Here is a 16,058-nt window from a genome sequence, read left to right on the forward strand (position 1 = left end):
TAAGCCTACTTAAGTCACCCCCAGAGAACCTCTTTTGTTGCTCAGATGTGCCCTCTCTCAGCCAACACAACAAGCAAACTCACTGCCCTCCCCCTCTCTACGTGAGACATGAGTCCCAGCAGTGTGGACCTTCCTGGCAACATGGGATAGAAATCCTAGAATGAGCTAGGATTCAGCATCAAGGGATTGAGAAAACCTTCTCAATCAAAATGAGCAGCGAAATCAGACAAAATAAAGTGTCAGTGGCTAAGGGATTCCAAACAGAGTCGAGAGGTTATCCTGGAGGTTATTCTTAAACATTAAATAGATACCACCTTTTTAATTAAGGTGTAATGGAGATGCTGGAGGGAACTGCCTGAAAATGTAGAGCTGTGTTCCAGTAGTCATGTTTCTTGAAGATGATTATATAATGATAGAGCTTTCACAATGTGACTGTGTGATTGTGAAAACCTTGTGTCTGATGCTCCTTTTATCTACCTTATCAACAGAGTAAAATACATGGATTAAAAATAAACAAACAATAGGTGGAATAAACGTTAAAATAAATTTAGTAGGTTGAAATGCTAGTGATCAATGAAAGGGAGAGGTATGGGGTATGATATATATGAATTTTTTTCTGTTTTCTTTTTATTTCTTTTTCTGAATTGATGCAAATGTTCTAAGAAATAAACATGATGATGAATACACAACCATGTGATGATATTGTGAATTACCGATATATATATATGTAGAATGGAATGATCATATGGTAAGAATGTTTGTGTTTGTACATGGTTATGCTTAATAAATAGATAGATAGATAGATAGATAGATAGACAGACAGACAGACAGACAGACAGATAGATAGATAGATAGATAGATAGATAGATAGATAGATAGATAGAAAGACAGATATCCCCCACAAGATAAGGCTTTAAGATTTAGCAAGTAAATCCTGGTCCTCTCATAACTTACTTACTGAAGGGAGAATCTCATTTTACATATTTAAAACAATAAATAAACTTCTTTTTAAAGCAAAAAAGATCAAATTATTTTTTTCAGAAAATGGTCATGAATCCTTTACCTTATTAAGCTGAAACAAGTCTAAGATCTTCCTCTCCACATGTGGAATTTTCAGAGTACTTCCCTGTAATTCCCAATACTTTGCAATCTGGTCCAAGAAATTCAATTTTACACGAGTTTGAGCCTAAATGACAAAGAATTGAATTTTAACGTCACCTAGCTTATTTTAAAGCTTCTGCCTATTACTTGTCCATGTGGTATTTTAATTCCTGGAGCATTTAACCAAATTTTAGAGTATTAAACCCAAAATATATCAAATAAATCTGGCTAAAGAACCATTTATATATTAACTCAACAAAAATTTAATTCAGCCCTATCATGCCAGGCAGAGTTAAATACTTGGCAAACCCTCCCATTAACAGAATTAGGCACTCTGAAAGGTACTCCTGATTTAAAACGGAAAACTATAAGCACACTTTATGTTATTGGTTAAAACTGTATGACAAGCAAGCTTTTATCAACCCATCTTGTTTTTTTTTACAATTGGGTATTTTAAGGCCTGCTCTCTAAAAGTACAAATTTTCTTATTTGCTCAAACAAATCTAAAAACAGAGTTACAAAAGTATAAACCTTGATAATCTAAAAGATAATAGAAAATAAAATACTCTTAAGTGCCATTTCTTTAACAGATTATCACTGTCTACCACAGGTCATTTTAGAAAGTGTCCTTTTTCTTTTCCCTCCTTGTTAAATATAAGTCTGACAGTCTTGGATGTTTTATTTTGTATTAGACAAAAATTGAGATCAATGTTCAGATGTTCCAAAACACATTCCCAGACCTCAAGTTAGTGCCCATCTCTTCTTTCAAGGTTAACTATCAGCAAACTTTTCCCATTTTTAACCTAATTAAAGCTTACATACATTAGATGCTCCATGTTCAATGAAAAAAATCCACTGAACATATATCCGATTTAAGGTAAGAAGGTTTGATTTAGTACAGATAGAAAAACAAAATAAAATATGGTTCAATTCTAAAATCAAATTAGTAAAACATTAATGTAAACAACCTACCTCTATCCATACCCCAAGTCTTATCCACCTTTACGCTTTCAATGGTAAAGGCTGAGGAAACTACAGCTTCTCTGAAGAATCCCGTTCCTTGGGGCATTTCCCATTCCTCCCTGGGAAACTAAAGGGTCTTATCAAATCTAAGAGAAGCTACATTTTAGAAGAAAAACAGGACTGGAGAACTGTTCTCCATTGGATAGTCTTCAAAGTAGATTTCTTTTAAAACTAAATTTTAGCAGTTGTTGCATATATCCAGAAAGATTTAAATTAATGAGCCAAAGTACAATAACTGAATCAAATTGGCATTTTAAGTGAAATCTGGTTCACTGCAAAGGCTTTGCTGCCATTTGTTTTACTATGAATATCAACTATTTGATATTTTTGATATCAAAAATAGTTGATAGTTTGAATACCAACTATTGACCATATTTTTATGTAAGTTACATAATTTTTATGAAACCACAGGATTGAAGAGAAATCCTCTGAGAAGAGAGTCTTCTTGAAAACAGGCAACTATAACAGTAGTTAGAATATTACCTCCAATTCATTCAGCCTCTGAATACGTGGGGTAAAGTGAAGTTTGTCAACATCACATGCAAATGGTGGCTGCCAATCCTAAGAGAGAAGCAAAGGATTTTATTAGAAAAACGACTAATCCTTAGGACATGTTAAATTGTTTTAAAATTAAAAACCAAGTTAAGTAAAGGCACATGTCATCGCTAACAAGTAAAATAAAATGGAACATAGGATTGTAGTTTCTCAACCTTTTCCCATCTAAACTGCAGAATACGTATGACCACCCTTTCCCAAATGAAAGACACATTCCACTCAAACATTCCTCCAAGAACTCCGCCACTAATCCATGTCACTGAGCCTCAACCTCTGTTGAAAACTCATTGACTCAGGTGAAGTCAAAACAGAAGAATTGTGTCTATTTAACAAAACAGAAGTCAAAAAGGCTTTGACTTCCCTATTCCTATAGAACTATATTTGTTTTCACAAACTAGCTGAAGTAATGTCAAATTTTCTACTAAATACATGAATACAAATACTTGTGTTATGTAAGAAAAATACAATTATAGTATTATGACACTGAATATTTTATAACACTTTTAAATGCTAGATTTATAAATTGTTCATACCAGCCAGTTAAAAAAAAAACAAATTTACCCCCCAAAAAATGGGCAAATGATATTAACAGAAGGAGAAAAATAGACAATCATTAAAAAGATTGATGCTCAACTTCACGTAAAATTTGAGAAATAAATATGATACCATATTTTGTTTTTACCTACCAGATTAGCAAAGACTAAAAAGATGTATACCACCAGTATTAGTAATAGGTGAGGAAATGGGCAGCCTTATAGCAGATTAATATAACACTTCTGGAGGGCAATTAGGAAGTTTCATATTTTTAAAGGCAAGTACCCGCTCTCTGATTGAACAATTCCTCTGGTAAGAATTTGCCATACAGATATTATAATTATCAAGAGAACAACAAAACACATATATTAAGAAATTAACTGCATAATTGTTTCACCATAAAACCTATATATCTATGAATGGAAAAGAAGTTAACTAAATATTTGTACATGTAAATAACAAGAAAAAATAATGTAGCTGTAATAAAGAAAACAGATGTTCATCTTCTAAACACAGATATTCAAAATATTCACCAAGTAAGAAACTAACAAAGCAAACATGTAGAATTGTATTTATCATAGTAAATATATACAAAATTTAAAGAATACATAGCCAATATGTATTTAAATATATATTTAATATATATTAATAAATGTTTATTTAAATATATATTTATCAAATAAATATTTTTCTATAAACATACATAAATAATAATGGGAAGGACTAACCAGAAGGAGAAAAGAGATTTTTCAATTTAAAACTGTTTCATTGGAATTTATCTCCTTAGATTATTTTTATTTTTAAAGTAAAACAAGGTTCGGTTTCGTTTTAATGATGGGAGGGAGAAACTTAAGTAGAAATGCCAACCAGCAACACCTGATAAAATGTTAGATTAATGCAGAATGGGTGCAGGCTAGGGTAACTTTCCAAAAACCTACAACCTCACGATGTGCCCCTGGACCAGATAAGTCCTGAAAGGCAGAGGGGCCAGCGTCTCCAGAACACTCCCCTATCCCATATTATCAACAGCCCCTTTCAACATGAAAAAGTTCAAATGGGCATAGTCAAAATAGGGGAAAAGATCAAAGGTGATAGTGGAGTTATTTATACAGAGAAGGTAGAGTTTAACAAATGAGTATGATTGCTAAATCATTATATTGATATTTTTTTAGTCTCCACCAATAACTGAGGGCAGCTAAAAGTAAAAACCTAAAATTCTGTAAATTGTAACACCAAACTCTGAAATCTGTTCTACAACTAACTACTGTAATGTGCTTTGAAATTTATTACTTTTTGGTATATTAGTTTTCACAAAAAAGAAAAATAAATAAAATAAAATTCTAAAAGAAAACAAAGGGTGCAGGGTCTGTTTTGGATGATGGGAAAGTTTTGGTAATGGATGGTGATGACAGTAATAAAACATTGTAAATGTGATTAATGCCACTGAATTGTATGCTTGAGAGTGGTTGAGATAGAAAATTTTATGTTGTATATATGTTAATACCAATTACATATAGGGAGAAACTAAAGACACAATGACAAATAAATGCAATGCATGATCCTGAATAGTACACCCAAAAGAACATAATTGGGATGATTGAAGGAAAAAAAATAAAATACAGTTTGAAAGTTTTATATCAATGTTAAATTTCTTAAACTTGATAATTTAACTTAATATGCTCTTTAGGATATATACATGCAAGTACTAAGTGGTAAATGAGCATGAAGTATGCAACCTACCAAAAAATGTTTAGAAGATGAAAGCTCCCTAGCTAGACAGATAAACAGAAAGAACGAAAAACAGAATGATATAACAAATGTGGCAAAATGTTAAAGTTGGTAAATCTGGGTATCTGGTTGGGTTATATTGAAGTTTTCAATATTTTATTGTATTATGTTTGCAATTTTCTGTAAGTTTGAAATTACTTTTGAACCACTACCAAGAACTGGCAGGAACACCTTTCTCAAAAGTTCCAGAAAACATTTATGGGATTGCAATAATGGAGTTAAGTACCAAATGAAGAAAAAAGACAACTTAAAAATGACAGGATTTCAATTTCATACATTCTGGCTGGTCAAAAGCCATCCCCTAACTGGCTCAGTCTGGAGCGAGCCCATACTCCCAGTGCAGATCCCTAGTTCCAGTTTCAGTGAAAGAAGAGTAATCCCTTTGCGCACATACTGGGAACATGTATGTCTGGTGGCAGCCTAAGGAACTGAACTAGGGTGGTCACCACAGATTGCCATCTCAGAATTTGCCGTGAATATAGAAGTTGGTTTGCAGAACTCTGCTGCAGAACTCTAGGGGAAAGCAGTCAAGACACGACTACCTGAGTGAGGCTGTAGAATTCAGTGTGGTATTGTGAGGAAACTGTTTCCTAGGGAAGAGGAGATATTCATGTCAGTGTTCACAGGGAATACGAGGCCACATGCACATGCTCAAGACAAGACCCATGAACAGGATGCATCAGGGAGGTTCTTACACCTTGGCCTCAAGCTATTCTCTAAACTCTGAAGGACAGCACTCCCACACATCAATCTGCAAAGCCTATGAAAAGTGTTTTCTTTTTCTCCCTCCCTTTCCTTTTTTTTTGTTTAGTCCCTGGCATTCAAGGAAAGTTCAGTCATAACACTAACTGGATATAAACGTAAGGAACAGGTGTCTGAGAGTCTGAATTCCAGTGATAACACTTTCAGGTTTCAACACAAGACTATAAAATGTACAAAACACAGGAAGCAATGGCCCAGGCAAAAAAGATGCTATCATTAGAAATTATCAAAGAGGGCTACCAGACCTGAGACATACCAAAGACTTTAATAATGTGGTCCCAACTATGATCAAAGAGCTAAAGGAAAACATGAACAAAGAACTAAAGAATATCAGCAAAACCAGAGACAAACCTAAAGTGAATATCAATAGAGAGATGGAAATTACAAAAAATGAACCAGAGTGAAGATACCACAGTAACAAAAATTTAAAACCCCTAAAGGGATTCAACAGCAAATTGGAGCTGATAGAAGAAAGAATTAGCAAACTTGAAGACAACTGAAAACATCCAGTCCAAGGAGCAGAAAGAAAAAATGAAGAAAAGTGCACAGACCCTGATGGACCTATAAAACACCATCAAGCAAGTTCGCCCAGAAGAAAGAGAAGGCAGAGGGAATATTCAAGTAAATAATGGCTGAAAACTTTCCCCAAAAACATAAACATACACATCCAACACACTTGACAAATTCCATACAGGATAAACTCAAATAAATCCACACTGTGCTATGTTATCCTTCAACTGTAAAATACCGAAGATAAAGAGGTAATTCTGAAAATCAAAAGAGAAAAGCAACACACCATGTAGAAGAGAGCTTCAGTAAGAATATAAACTGATTCCTCAACAGAAACCTCTTCAGTGGGAAGACAATATTTAAAGTGCTGCCAACGAAGAAGTCTATATCCACCAAAATTCTTTGAAAAATAAGGTAGGGATTAAGACATACCCAGATAAACAAAAGCTAAGGGAGCTCATCATCATTAGATTAGCCCTATAAAGAGATGCAAAAGGGAGTTCAGCGAGATCAAAGGAAAGGACAACAGACAATAGATGGAAGCCATAGGAAGAAATAAAAATCTCCAGTAAAGATAACAACATAGGTAAACATAAATGTCAATACTATTGTATTTTTGGTTTATAACTCCAACTTTTACTTACTAAGGATTTAAAGCACAAATGCAGAAAATGTAAGGAAAAAATCAGTGGTTTTGAACTCAGTGTACAAATGTCATTTGTGACAAGAACTACACAAAGGTGGGGAGAGAGATGAGAATATAGTTGTGCATACTACTGAAGTTAAATTGGTATCAAAGCAAACAAGAAAATTACAGGTTTAGGATGTTAAATTTAAGCCCTCATGGAATGTACAAAGAAAACAGAGAATGCGAGCTCATATAGACAGAAAGTAGATTACAGGTTACCAAGGGTGGGAGGCAGGGTGAATGGAGAGTTAATATATAGTGAGTATAGATATGACTTCTGTTTGGAGAGATTGGAAAGTTTTGGTAATAGACAGTAGCAATGGTATCATGATATTGTGAATGTTATTAATCCCACTGAATGATATGCTTGGAAATGACTGACATGGGAGAGTTTATGTTGTATCTTTACATAATTTTAAAAAAAGTAATTTTCAACTGAAGAGACAATGACAATGAATGCAATACATGATCCTGGACAGAAGCTAATAAGGCAGGAGAAAAGGCTCAAAGGCACATTATTGGGACATATAAAGAAATTAGAATATGGACTGTAAATTTTATATCCATGTTAAATTTCTTAAATGTGATAACAACACTTAAGGGAGATATGTAAGTGAAATCCTCATTCGTAGGAAACAAACATGGTAGTAATGTGTTCAAGGAAAATGATGTGTATAGCCTACACTCAAATGTTTAGAAAATACATAGACAGATCCATCTTATATTCATGGACAGATGGAGGTAAAGAAAAAGAAAACATTGCAAAATATTAAAAACTGTATCTGGGTATCCCAGTTAGGGGATGCTGGACTTCTCTATACGAGTTATACGTTAATTTTGCAATTATCCTGAAAGTTTAAAAGTACTCTAAAATACAAAGTTAAAAAATAAATAATTGACTTCCGGGCCAAGATGGTGGCTTAACAATGTGCGCATTTTAGTTCATCCTCCAGAACAACTACTAAATAACCAGGAACAGTACAGAACAGCTCCTGGGGCCACGTCAGTGACTGGACACATGTGTACCTTAGTCTGGACCAGCTGCAAGAACCCCAGAACTGTGAGTTCCCCAAGCCGTGGCAGCCGGTGCCCCTCCCCCACAGGCTGCTTCTCATAGGCGAAAGGAAAGAGTCTTTACAAGCAGCAGGGGCTGAGCCCAACCAAACGCCAATTGTGGAAATAATTAACAAATTCTGACTACTAAAAATAGGCCCCAAGCTCAGGTGAACCTGGTCAAAGCAAAGGTCGCTCATTTTTGCCCCGGGCCAAGGGTGCAGGGCTGACAGTAAAAGAAAAAAAAAAAAAAGAAGGAAACAGAGGTTTTTGTGGTTGTGTTTCTACAAAGGCTTGACTGCCTTTGGATACAGTGGCAGGGCTTCTCAGGCTGCAACTACCCCAGGCATAGGCAGAAACAAGCTTGTTTGAGGGCTTGATTGGAGCCTGTGCCTTCCCCAGGGGAAAGGTGAAGTCCAACTCAGGTGAAATCCCTCCCTCAAGGAAATCAGACACCAGGGCTTGGTAATTTGAAGCCATTAAAACCAGCCTACAACCTCTCCTCTGTCTCCACCACGCCCCCAGCAGGGAGAGTCTACCAAAGTTAAAGGTACCACATCATCTTATGCTGGTGGGACCTGCAGGCAGACAAGCACCACACACTGGGCAGGATAAGAAAAACAGAGCCCAGAGACTTCACAGGAAAGTCTTTCAACCTGTTGGGTCTCACCCACAGGGAAAACCGACACAGGTGACTCTTTCCTCCTGACAGGAGGCCAGTTTGGGCTGGGAAAATCCAGCTGGGGTCCATAATACCTAAGTAGACCCTCCTAAGTGTGTGTGGGAGGAAGGCACCATACAAGCAGGGCAAGAAACAAGAAAATAAGAACTGAAAAATTCTCCGCTGTTAAACAAAACCTGAGGTAGAGGTCCAAATAAAGCTGAACTGAATGTCAAAGAACAGATAGACAACAAATTCATCCACCAAGAAAACACTAGGTAAAAGAAGTGAAAGCAATCTCCAGAATAAAATAACTAAGGTATTTAAATACCTAGACGCCAGCAAAAACTAACAAATCACACCAGGAAAATTGAAGATATGGCCCAGTCAAAGGAACAAACCAACACTTCAAATGAGATACAGGAGCTGAAACAATTAATTCAGAATATACGAACAGACATGGAAAACCTCATCAAAAACCAAATCAATGAATTGAGGGAGGATATAAAGAAAGCAAGGAATGAACAACAAGAAATCGAAAGTCTGAAAAAACAAATCACAGAACTTATGGGAATGAAAAGCATGGTAGAAGAGATGAAAAAAACAACACAAACCTACAATGGTAGACTGAGAGAGAGAGAACATAGGATTAGTGAACTGGAGGACAAAACATCTGAAATCCGGAAAGAAAAAGAAAATATAGGGAAAAAAGTGGAAAAATATGAGCAGGGACACAGGGAATTAATTGAAGGACACTATGAAGCACATGAATATATGTGTTGTGGGTATCCCAGAAGGAGAAGAGAAGAGAAAAGGAGGAGAAAAACTAATGGAGGAAATTATCACTGAAATTTTCCCAACTCTTATGAAAGACTTAAAATTACAGATCCAAGAAGTGCAGCATATCCCAAAGAGAATAGATCCAAAACAGACATACTCCAAGACATTTACTAATCAGAATGTCAGAGGTCAAAGAGAAAGAGAGAATATTGAAAGCAGCAAGAGAAAAGCAATTCATCACATACAAGGGAAGCCCAAAAAGACTATGCGCAGATCTCTCAGTAGACACCATGGAGGCGAGAAGACAGTGGGATGATATATTTAAATTATTAAAAGAGAAAAACTGCCAACCAAGGATTCCATATCCAGCATAACTGTCCTTCAAAAATGAGGGAGAAATTAAAACATTTTCAGACAAAAAAATCACTGAGAGAATTTGTGACCAAGAGAACAGCTCTGCAAGAAATTCTAAAGGGAGCACTACAGACAGATATGAAAAGACAGAAGAGAGAGGTGTGGAGAAGAGTGTAGAAAGGAAGACTATGCATAAAGGTAAAAAGAAGGAAAATTAGATATGACATATAAAATCCAGAAGGCAAAATAGTAGAAGAAAGTACTACCCATGCAGTAATAACACTAAATGTTAATGGATTAAACTCCCCAATCGAAAGACAGAGACTGGCAAAATGGTTAAAAAACAAGACCCATCTATATGCTGGCTCTAGTCAAAGGACATGAGGACAAGGACACAAACGGACATTTGCACACCAATGTTTATAGCAGCATTATTTACAATTACCGAGAGATGAAAACAGCCAAAATGTCCATCAACAGACAGGTGGCTTAACAAACTATGGCATATACATACGATAGAATATTATGCAGCTGTAAGACAGAATAAAGTTATGAAGTTATGAAGTATGTAACAACACGGATGGACCTTAAGGACATTATGCTGAGTGTGATTAGCCAAAAACAAAAGGACAAATACTGTATGGTCTCACTGATATGAACTGACATTAGTGAATAAACTTGGAATATTTCCTTGGTAACAGAGACCATCAGGAGATAGAAAAAGGGTAAGATATTGGGTAATTGGAGCTGAAGGGATACAGATTGTGCAACGGGACTGAATATAAAAACTCAGAAATGGACAGCACAATACTACCTAACTGTAATACAATTATGTTAAAATACGGAATGAAGCTGAATGTGAGAATAGACGGAGGAGGGCTGGGGGCATAAATAAAATCAGAAAGAAAGACAGACGATAAAGATTGAAATGGTATAATCTAGGAATGCCTAGACTGTATAATGACAGTGACTAAATGTACAAATTTAAAAAATGTTTTTGTATGAGGAAGAACAAAGGAATGTCATTACTGCAGGGCGCTGAAAATAGATGGTAATTAATATTTTAAAATTTCAACTTATGTGTGGGACTAAAGCAAAAAATGTTTACTTGGTAAAAAATTTATATTTTGACTAGCACGTTTCCTAATATAACTTATGTAGATGGTTGGTTGAACACCATAAGTACACGGAACCCTGGGTAGGACATGAGATTTTGTTGGTTTGTCCAGGTCATGCCCTGATGAATCCCAAAGTGATTTGATCAGTGAGTGGATAAGTATTTGCAAAGTCCCCTTTGGGGAATGGTGAGAAAGGCGGAAAATTCAACCTCCCCAAGTTGAATTCTTGATATTCTCACAAGCAGTGTGGACAACCAAAGCTATAGGCTGAGCCCCCAGTCTTGTGGTTTATTAATATGAAACTTAACCCTACAAAGGATAGATCAATTCTATTTAAAATTAAGCCTAGGGTGGGCCGCGGTGGCTCAGCGGGCAAAGTGCTTGCCTGCTATGCCGGAGGACCTCGGTTCGATTCCCGGCCCCAGCCCATGTAACGAAAACGGAGAAACAAAATACAATAAAACAAGAAAATGTTTAAAAAAGATGTTTCCCTTTCTTCCTCTCTTCCTTCCTTCTATCCTTCCTTCCTTCTCTCTGTCTTTCCTTTAAAAAAAAAAAAAAAAAAAAAAAAAAAAAAAAAAAAAATTAAGCCTAAGAGTCACCCCCAAGAGAATCTCTTTTTTTTGCTCACATGTGGCCTCTCTCTCCAGCCAACACAAAAAGCAAACTCGCCACACTCCCCTGTCTACATGGGAAATGACCCCCAGGGGTGTGGACTTTCCTGGCAACATGGGACAAAGATCCCAGAATGAGCTGAGACTCAGCATCAAGGGATTGAGAAAAACTCTAGAAGGAGCTGAGACCCAGCATCAAGAGATTGAGAAAACCTTCTCGACCAAAAGGGGGAAGAGTAAAATGAGACAAAGTGTCAATGGCTGAGAGATTCCAAACAGAGTGAAGAGGTTATCCTGGTGGTTATTCTTACACATTAAGTAGATATCACCTTGTTATCTAAGATGTAATGGAGAGGCTGGAGGGGACTGCCTGAAAATGTAGAGCTGTGTTCCAGTAACCATGTTTCTTGATGACGACTGTATAATGATATAGCTTTCACAATGTGACTGTGTGATTGTGAAAACCTTGTGTCTGATGTTCCTTTTATCTACCTTATTGACAGATGAGTAAAATACATGGATTAAAAATAAATAAACAATAGGGGGAACAAATGTTAAAATAAATTTAGTAGCTTGAAATGCTAGTGATCAATGAAAGGGAGGGGTAAGGGGTATGGTATATATGAATTTTTTCCTGTTGCCTTTTTATTTCTTTTTCTGAATTGATGCAAATGTTCTAAGAAATAATCATGATGATGAATATGCAACTATGTGATGATATTGTGAATTACTGGTTATATATGTAGAACAGAATGATCATATGTTAAGAATGTGTTTCTTTCATGTCATATTTTTTTAATTTAAAAATTAATTAAAAAATTGGAAAAAGTGTAATAATTGGTAAAATCCAAATAACATCTGGATTTGATTTAATAGTAATATTCCAATATAACTCTTTTTTTTTCAGTTAATTGTACTATGACTATGAAAAATCTTGACATTAAGAGTAACTGGGTCAAAGGTAGATGGGAGCTCTATTTATTATTTATGAAATTTTAAGTCTAAAATTATTTCAAAATAAACTTAAGAAACAAGATCTCGAAGAAAAAAAAAGAGCCGGTAGAGTGTAAGCAGTCCAATATACATTCCCTGCTAAGATATTTTTTTATCTTAAAAATTGTTCTATTTTGATTTAAAAAAATGTTAAAATAAATTTATTTTGAAATGCTAGTGATCAGTGAAAGGGAGGAATAAGGTGTGTGGTATGTATAAATTTTTTTTCTGTTTTCGTTTTATTTTTTCTGAATAGATGCAAATGTTCCAAGAAATGATCATGATGATGAATATGCAAATATGTGATGATATTGTGAATTACTGATTACATATGTAGAAGGGAATGATCAAAATAGGAATGTTTGTGTTTGGCGTTTTTTTGGTATTTAAAAAAATAAAATAAATTTTTTTAAATTGTTCTATTTTGATACCTTCAAAATAAAAAGTCTAACAACTGCATTATTTAAAAACCTCAATTATTTTCCTGAGCATTAAAAAACGTATTTCTTGGGAAGGCAATTAAGAAGGTGAGGCTTCAAAATCCTCAGGAGAAACCTAAAAAACATCAGATAAACCCAATTCCCTTAGTCTCAACACGAACTTAGAAAGAACTGAAAAGCACATTTATAATGGTGGGGTTATACAGGGAAGGTAAGTTTAACGAGTGACTATAATTACTGAATCATTATATTGATATTTCTTTTATTCTCCATTACCTTAGAGCAGCTAGTAGCGAAAATCTAAAATTGTGGAACTGTAACCCATACCAAACTCTGAAATCTGTTCTACAACTAATTGTTGCGATGTGCTTTGAAATTTAGTGCTTTTTTTGTATATGTTATTTTTCACAAAAAAGAAAAAATATATTTCTTCTAACCTCCAGTGTTTAGGTGCAGCTAGAAGAAAAAGCTGAAATAGTGTATTAGTAACCCATTACAAACTCTGAAATCTGTTCTGTATCTACCTATTGAAGTATACTTTGAAAATCACTGCTTTTTTCTTTTCTTTGTATGTTATATTTAACAATAAAAAACACTGAAAAAAAAAAAAAAGAAACCAAGGAGGAAAGGAGACATCACAGCTGATATTTGAAAGAAATTAAAATAATCAGACCACAGAAGACTACTGGAATTATTTTGACATAGAATATAAAATATGTATGTTTAATATATTTAAACAAAATTTAAATATTGTATTCTGCTCTTTTTAAATATTTCATTTATTTAATTTGAAAATAATATTCAATTAAAATATATGAACTCTATTCAAATTGAGTCGAGAGGCTACTCTTGGGGTTGCTCTTACGCAAGCTTCAGTTAGACCTTGCTACCTTTCATAACCTGTCAACCCCCAACTAGGACCATTCCGCCAATCCTAAAGAACACCTAGGGAAATATTTCAGATTCCACAAGAGTTCTATGCACTAGAGTAACTTTCCAGAAACCTACAACCTCCAGATGGGTCTCTGGTCCAGATAACTCCTGAAATCTAGCCCAGCTTCTCCAGAAGATCAGATATTTCCATTTCGCTACCCCATGTTAGTGACAGACCCTTCTAATATCAAAATTTTAGAATTGCCATAGGCCAAACAACCACAATGAGAGGGATGGAAAGATCAAAGGTGATACAGAAGTTATACAGAGAAGTCAGGATTTAACAAATGAATATGAATGCTGAATCATTAAATTGATATCTCTTTTAATCTCTAGTATTTTAGAACTAGAAGTAAAAACCTAAAATTATGGAATTGTAACCCATGTCAAACTCATGAAATATGTCCTACAACTAATTGTGGTACTTTGAAATTTATAGATTTTTGTATATGTAAGTCATTTTTCACAAAAAAAGAAGGAAAAAAGTTGATTGTGATGATAAAAAAAATCTAAGCCCACTAGCCTCCTATATTCTGGAGCAGCTAGAAGGAAAAATATGAGAGGATCGTATCATAGCCCATGACAAGCTCTGGGATCTATCCTGTAACTACTTGCTGAAGAGTACTGTGAAAACTATTGCTTTTTTATTTCTTTGCTTGGTATATATGTTATATTATACAATAAAAAAAAGTTTAAAATAAAATTCAATTAAAATATTTGAATTCTAAAGAAAGAAAGATTATATAATTTTAAAATCACATATATAGATGAATGAACCTTGAAGATGGCATGCTAAATGATATGTCAGAGACAAAAAGACAAATATTATCAAGCCTCACTCATATGGACTAATATACAAACTCAAAGAACTGAAGTCTAAAACATGGGCCCTATTGTAAAGATTCCTAGATTGTAAACTCTTTCAGCAGTCACATCTGTTCCAGAGTTGTGTTATTTCTAAATTCTGAGATTCTGAGCTATTTGTGTAAAACCTGGTCGTTCCCTGAAACTTCAGGTATTTATGTGACACCTGAAACTGAGAATTAAAACACTGAAGTTATGAAAGTCAGGATTACCCCATATAGGAACTGTGTAAAAAGTTGAAAAAGTGATGAGACTTCAACTAGAGATATGAATGAAACTATCTGGATGGGACTAAGATAAATCAGAGTAAAGGGTGATACGGTCTGTATTTTAAAACTGCAACTTCTACGTGAGATCAAAGGAAAAGATATTTGGTAGAAAATTTGTATTTTGGGTAACACATCTAATTTAACTTGTATGGTCAGTTTATTCAGACACCATAATTACACGAAATCTTGAATAGGGAGGGAGATCTTGTTGGTTTGTACAGGTTAATGTGATGCCAGGATACATCCCAGAGTCATTTGGGCAGACCCCTTGAGAGAAAGGAGGGAATTCCTGATATTCTCACAAGCAATAGGAACAACCAATTCAACAGACTGAACCCTCATTCTTGGGGTTCACCCCTAAGAAACTTATTCCTGCAAAGGAGAAGCTAAGCCTACTCATGATTATGCCTAAGAGTCATCCGCAGAGAACCTCTTCTGTAGCTCAGTTGTGGTCTCTCTCTCTAAGTCAACTCAGCAGGTGAACTCACTGCTCTCCCCTACTACTGGGACATTACTCCTAGGGATGTAAATCTCCCTGGCAATGCAGAACATGACTCCCAAGGACAAACTGGGACTCGGCATCATGGGGTTGAGAAAGACTTCTTGACCAAAAGGGAGAAGAGAGAAAAGAGACAAAATAAAGTTTCAGTGGTTGAGAGATTTCAAACAGAATATCCTTGAGGTTATTCTTATCCATTGTTTAGATATCCCTTTCTAGTTTATGGTGTATTGGAGTGGATAGAGGGAAGTACCTGAAACTGTTTAACTGTATTCTAGTAGCCTTGATTCTTAAAGACAGTTGTATAACTATAGCTTTTACAATATGACTGTGTGATTGTGAAAACCTTGTGTCTAATGCTCCAGGGTATGGACAGATGACTGAAAAACTAAGGACAAAAAATAAATAAGGGGGTGTACTGGTTTGAAAAGATGCATGTACCCTTGCAAAGCCATGTTTTAATCAAAATCCCATTTCATAAAGGCAGAATAATCCCTATTCAGTACTGTATATAATTAG

At 35.1% G+C, this 16,058-nt stretch overlaps 1 protein-coding gene across 2 annotated transcripts in view; it reads right to left on the reverse strand.

Moving 5' to 3' along the window:
- KDM5B (lysine demethylase 5B) overlaps nt 1-16,058 on the reverse strand; it is a 118,612-nt gene that overhangs the window by 68,776 nt on the left and 33,778 nt on the right. For both annotated transcript variants that reach the window (XM_077157413.1, XM_077157414.1), the window contains exons 2-3: nt 2,608-2,685; nt 1,064-1,186 (exon numbers count right to left, since the gene is read on the reverse strand). In XM_077157413.1, coding sequence (XP_077013528.1) covers nt 1,064-1,186; nt 2,608-2,685 — 201 coding nt within the window. The remainder of the gene's footprint in view (nt 1-1,063; nt 1,187-2,607; nt 2,686-16,058) is intronic.

The sequence above is a fragment of the Tamandua tetradactyla genome, chromosome 4, assembly GCF_023851605.1.
Source record: "Tamandua tetradactyla isolate mTamTet1 chromosome 4, mTamTet1.pri, whole genome shotgun sequence".
Lineage (NCBI taxonomy): Eukaryota > Metazoa > Chordata > Mammalia > Pilosa > Myrmecophagidae > Tamandua > Tamandua tetradactyla.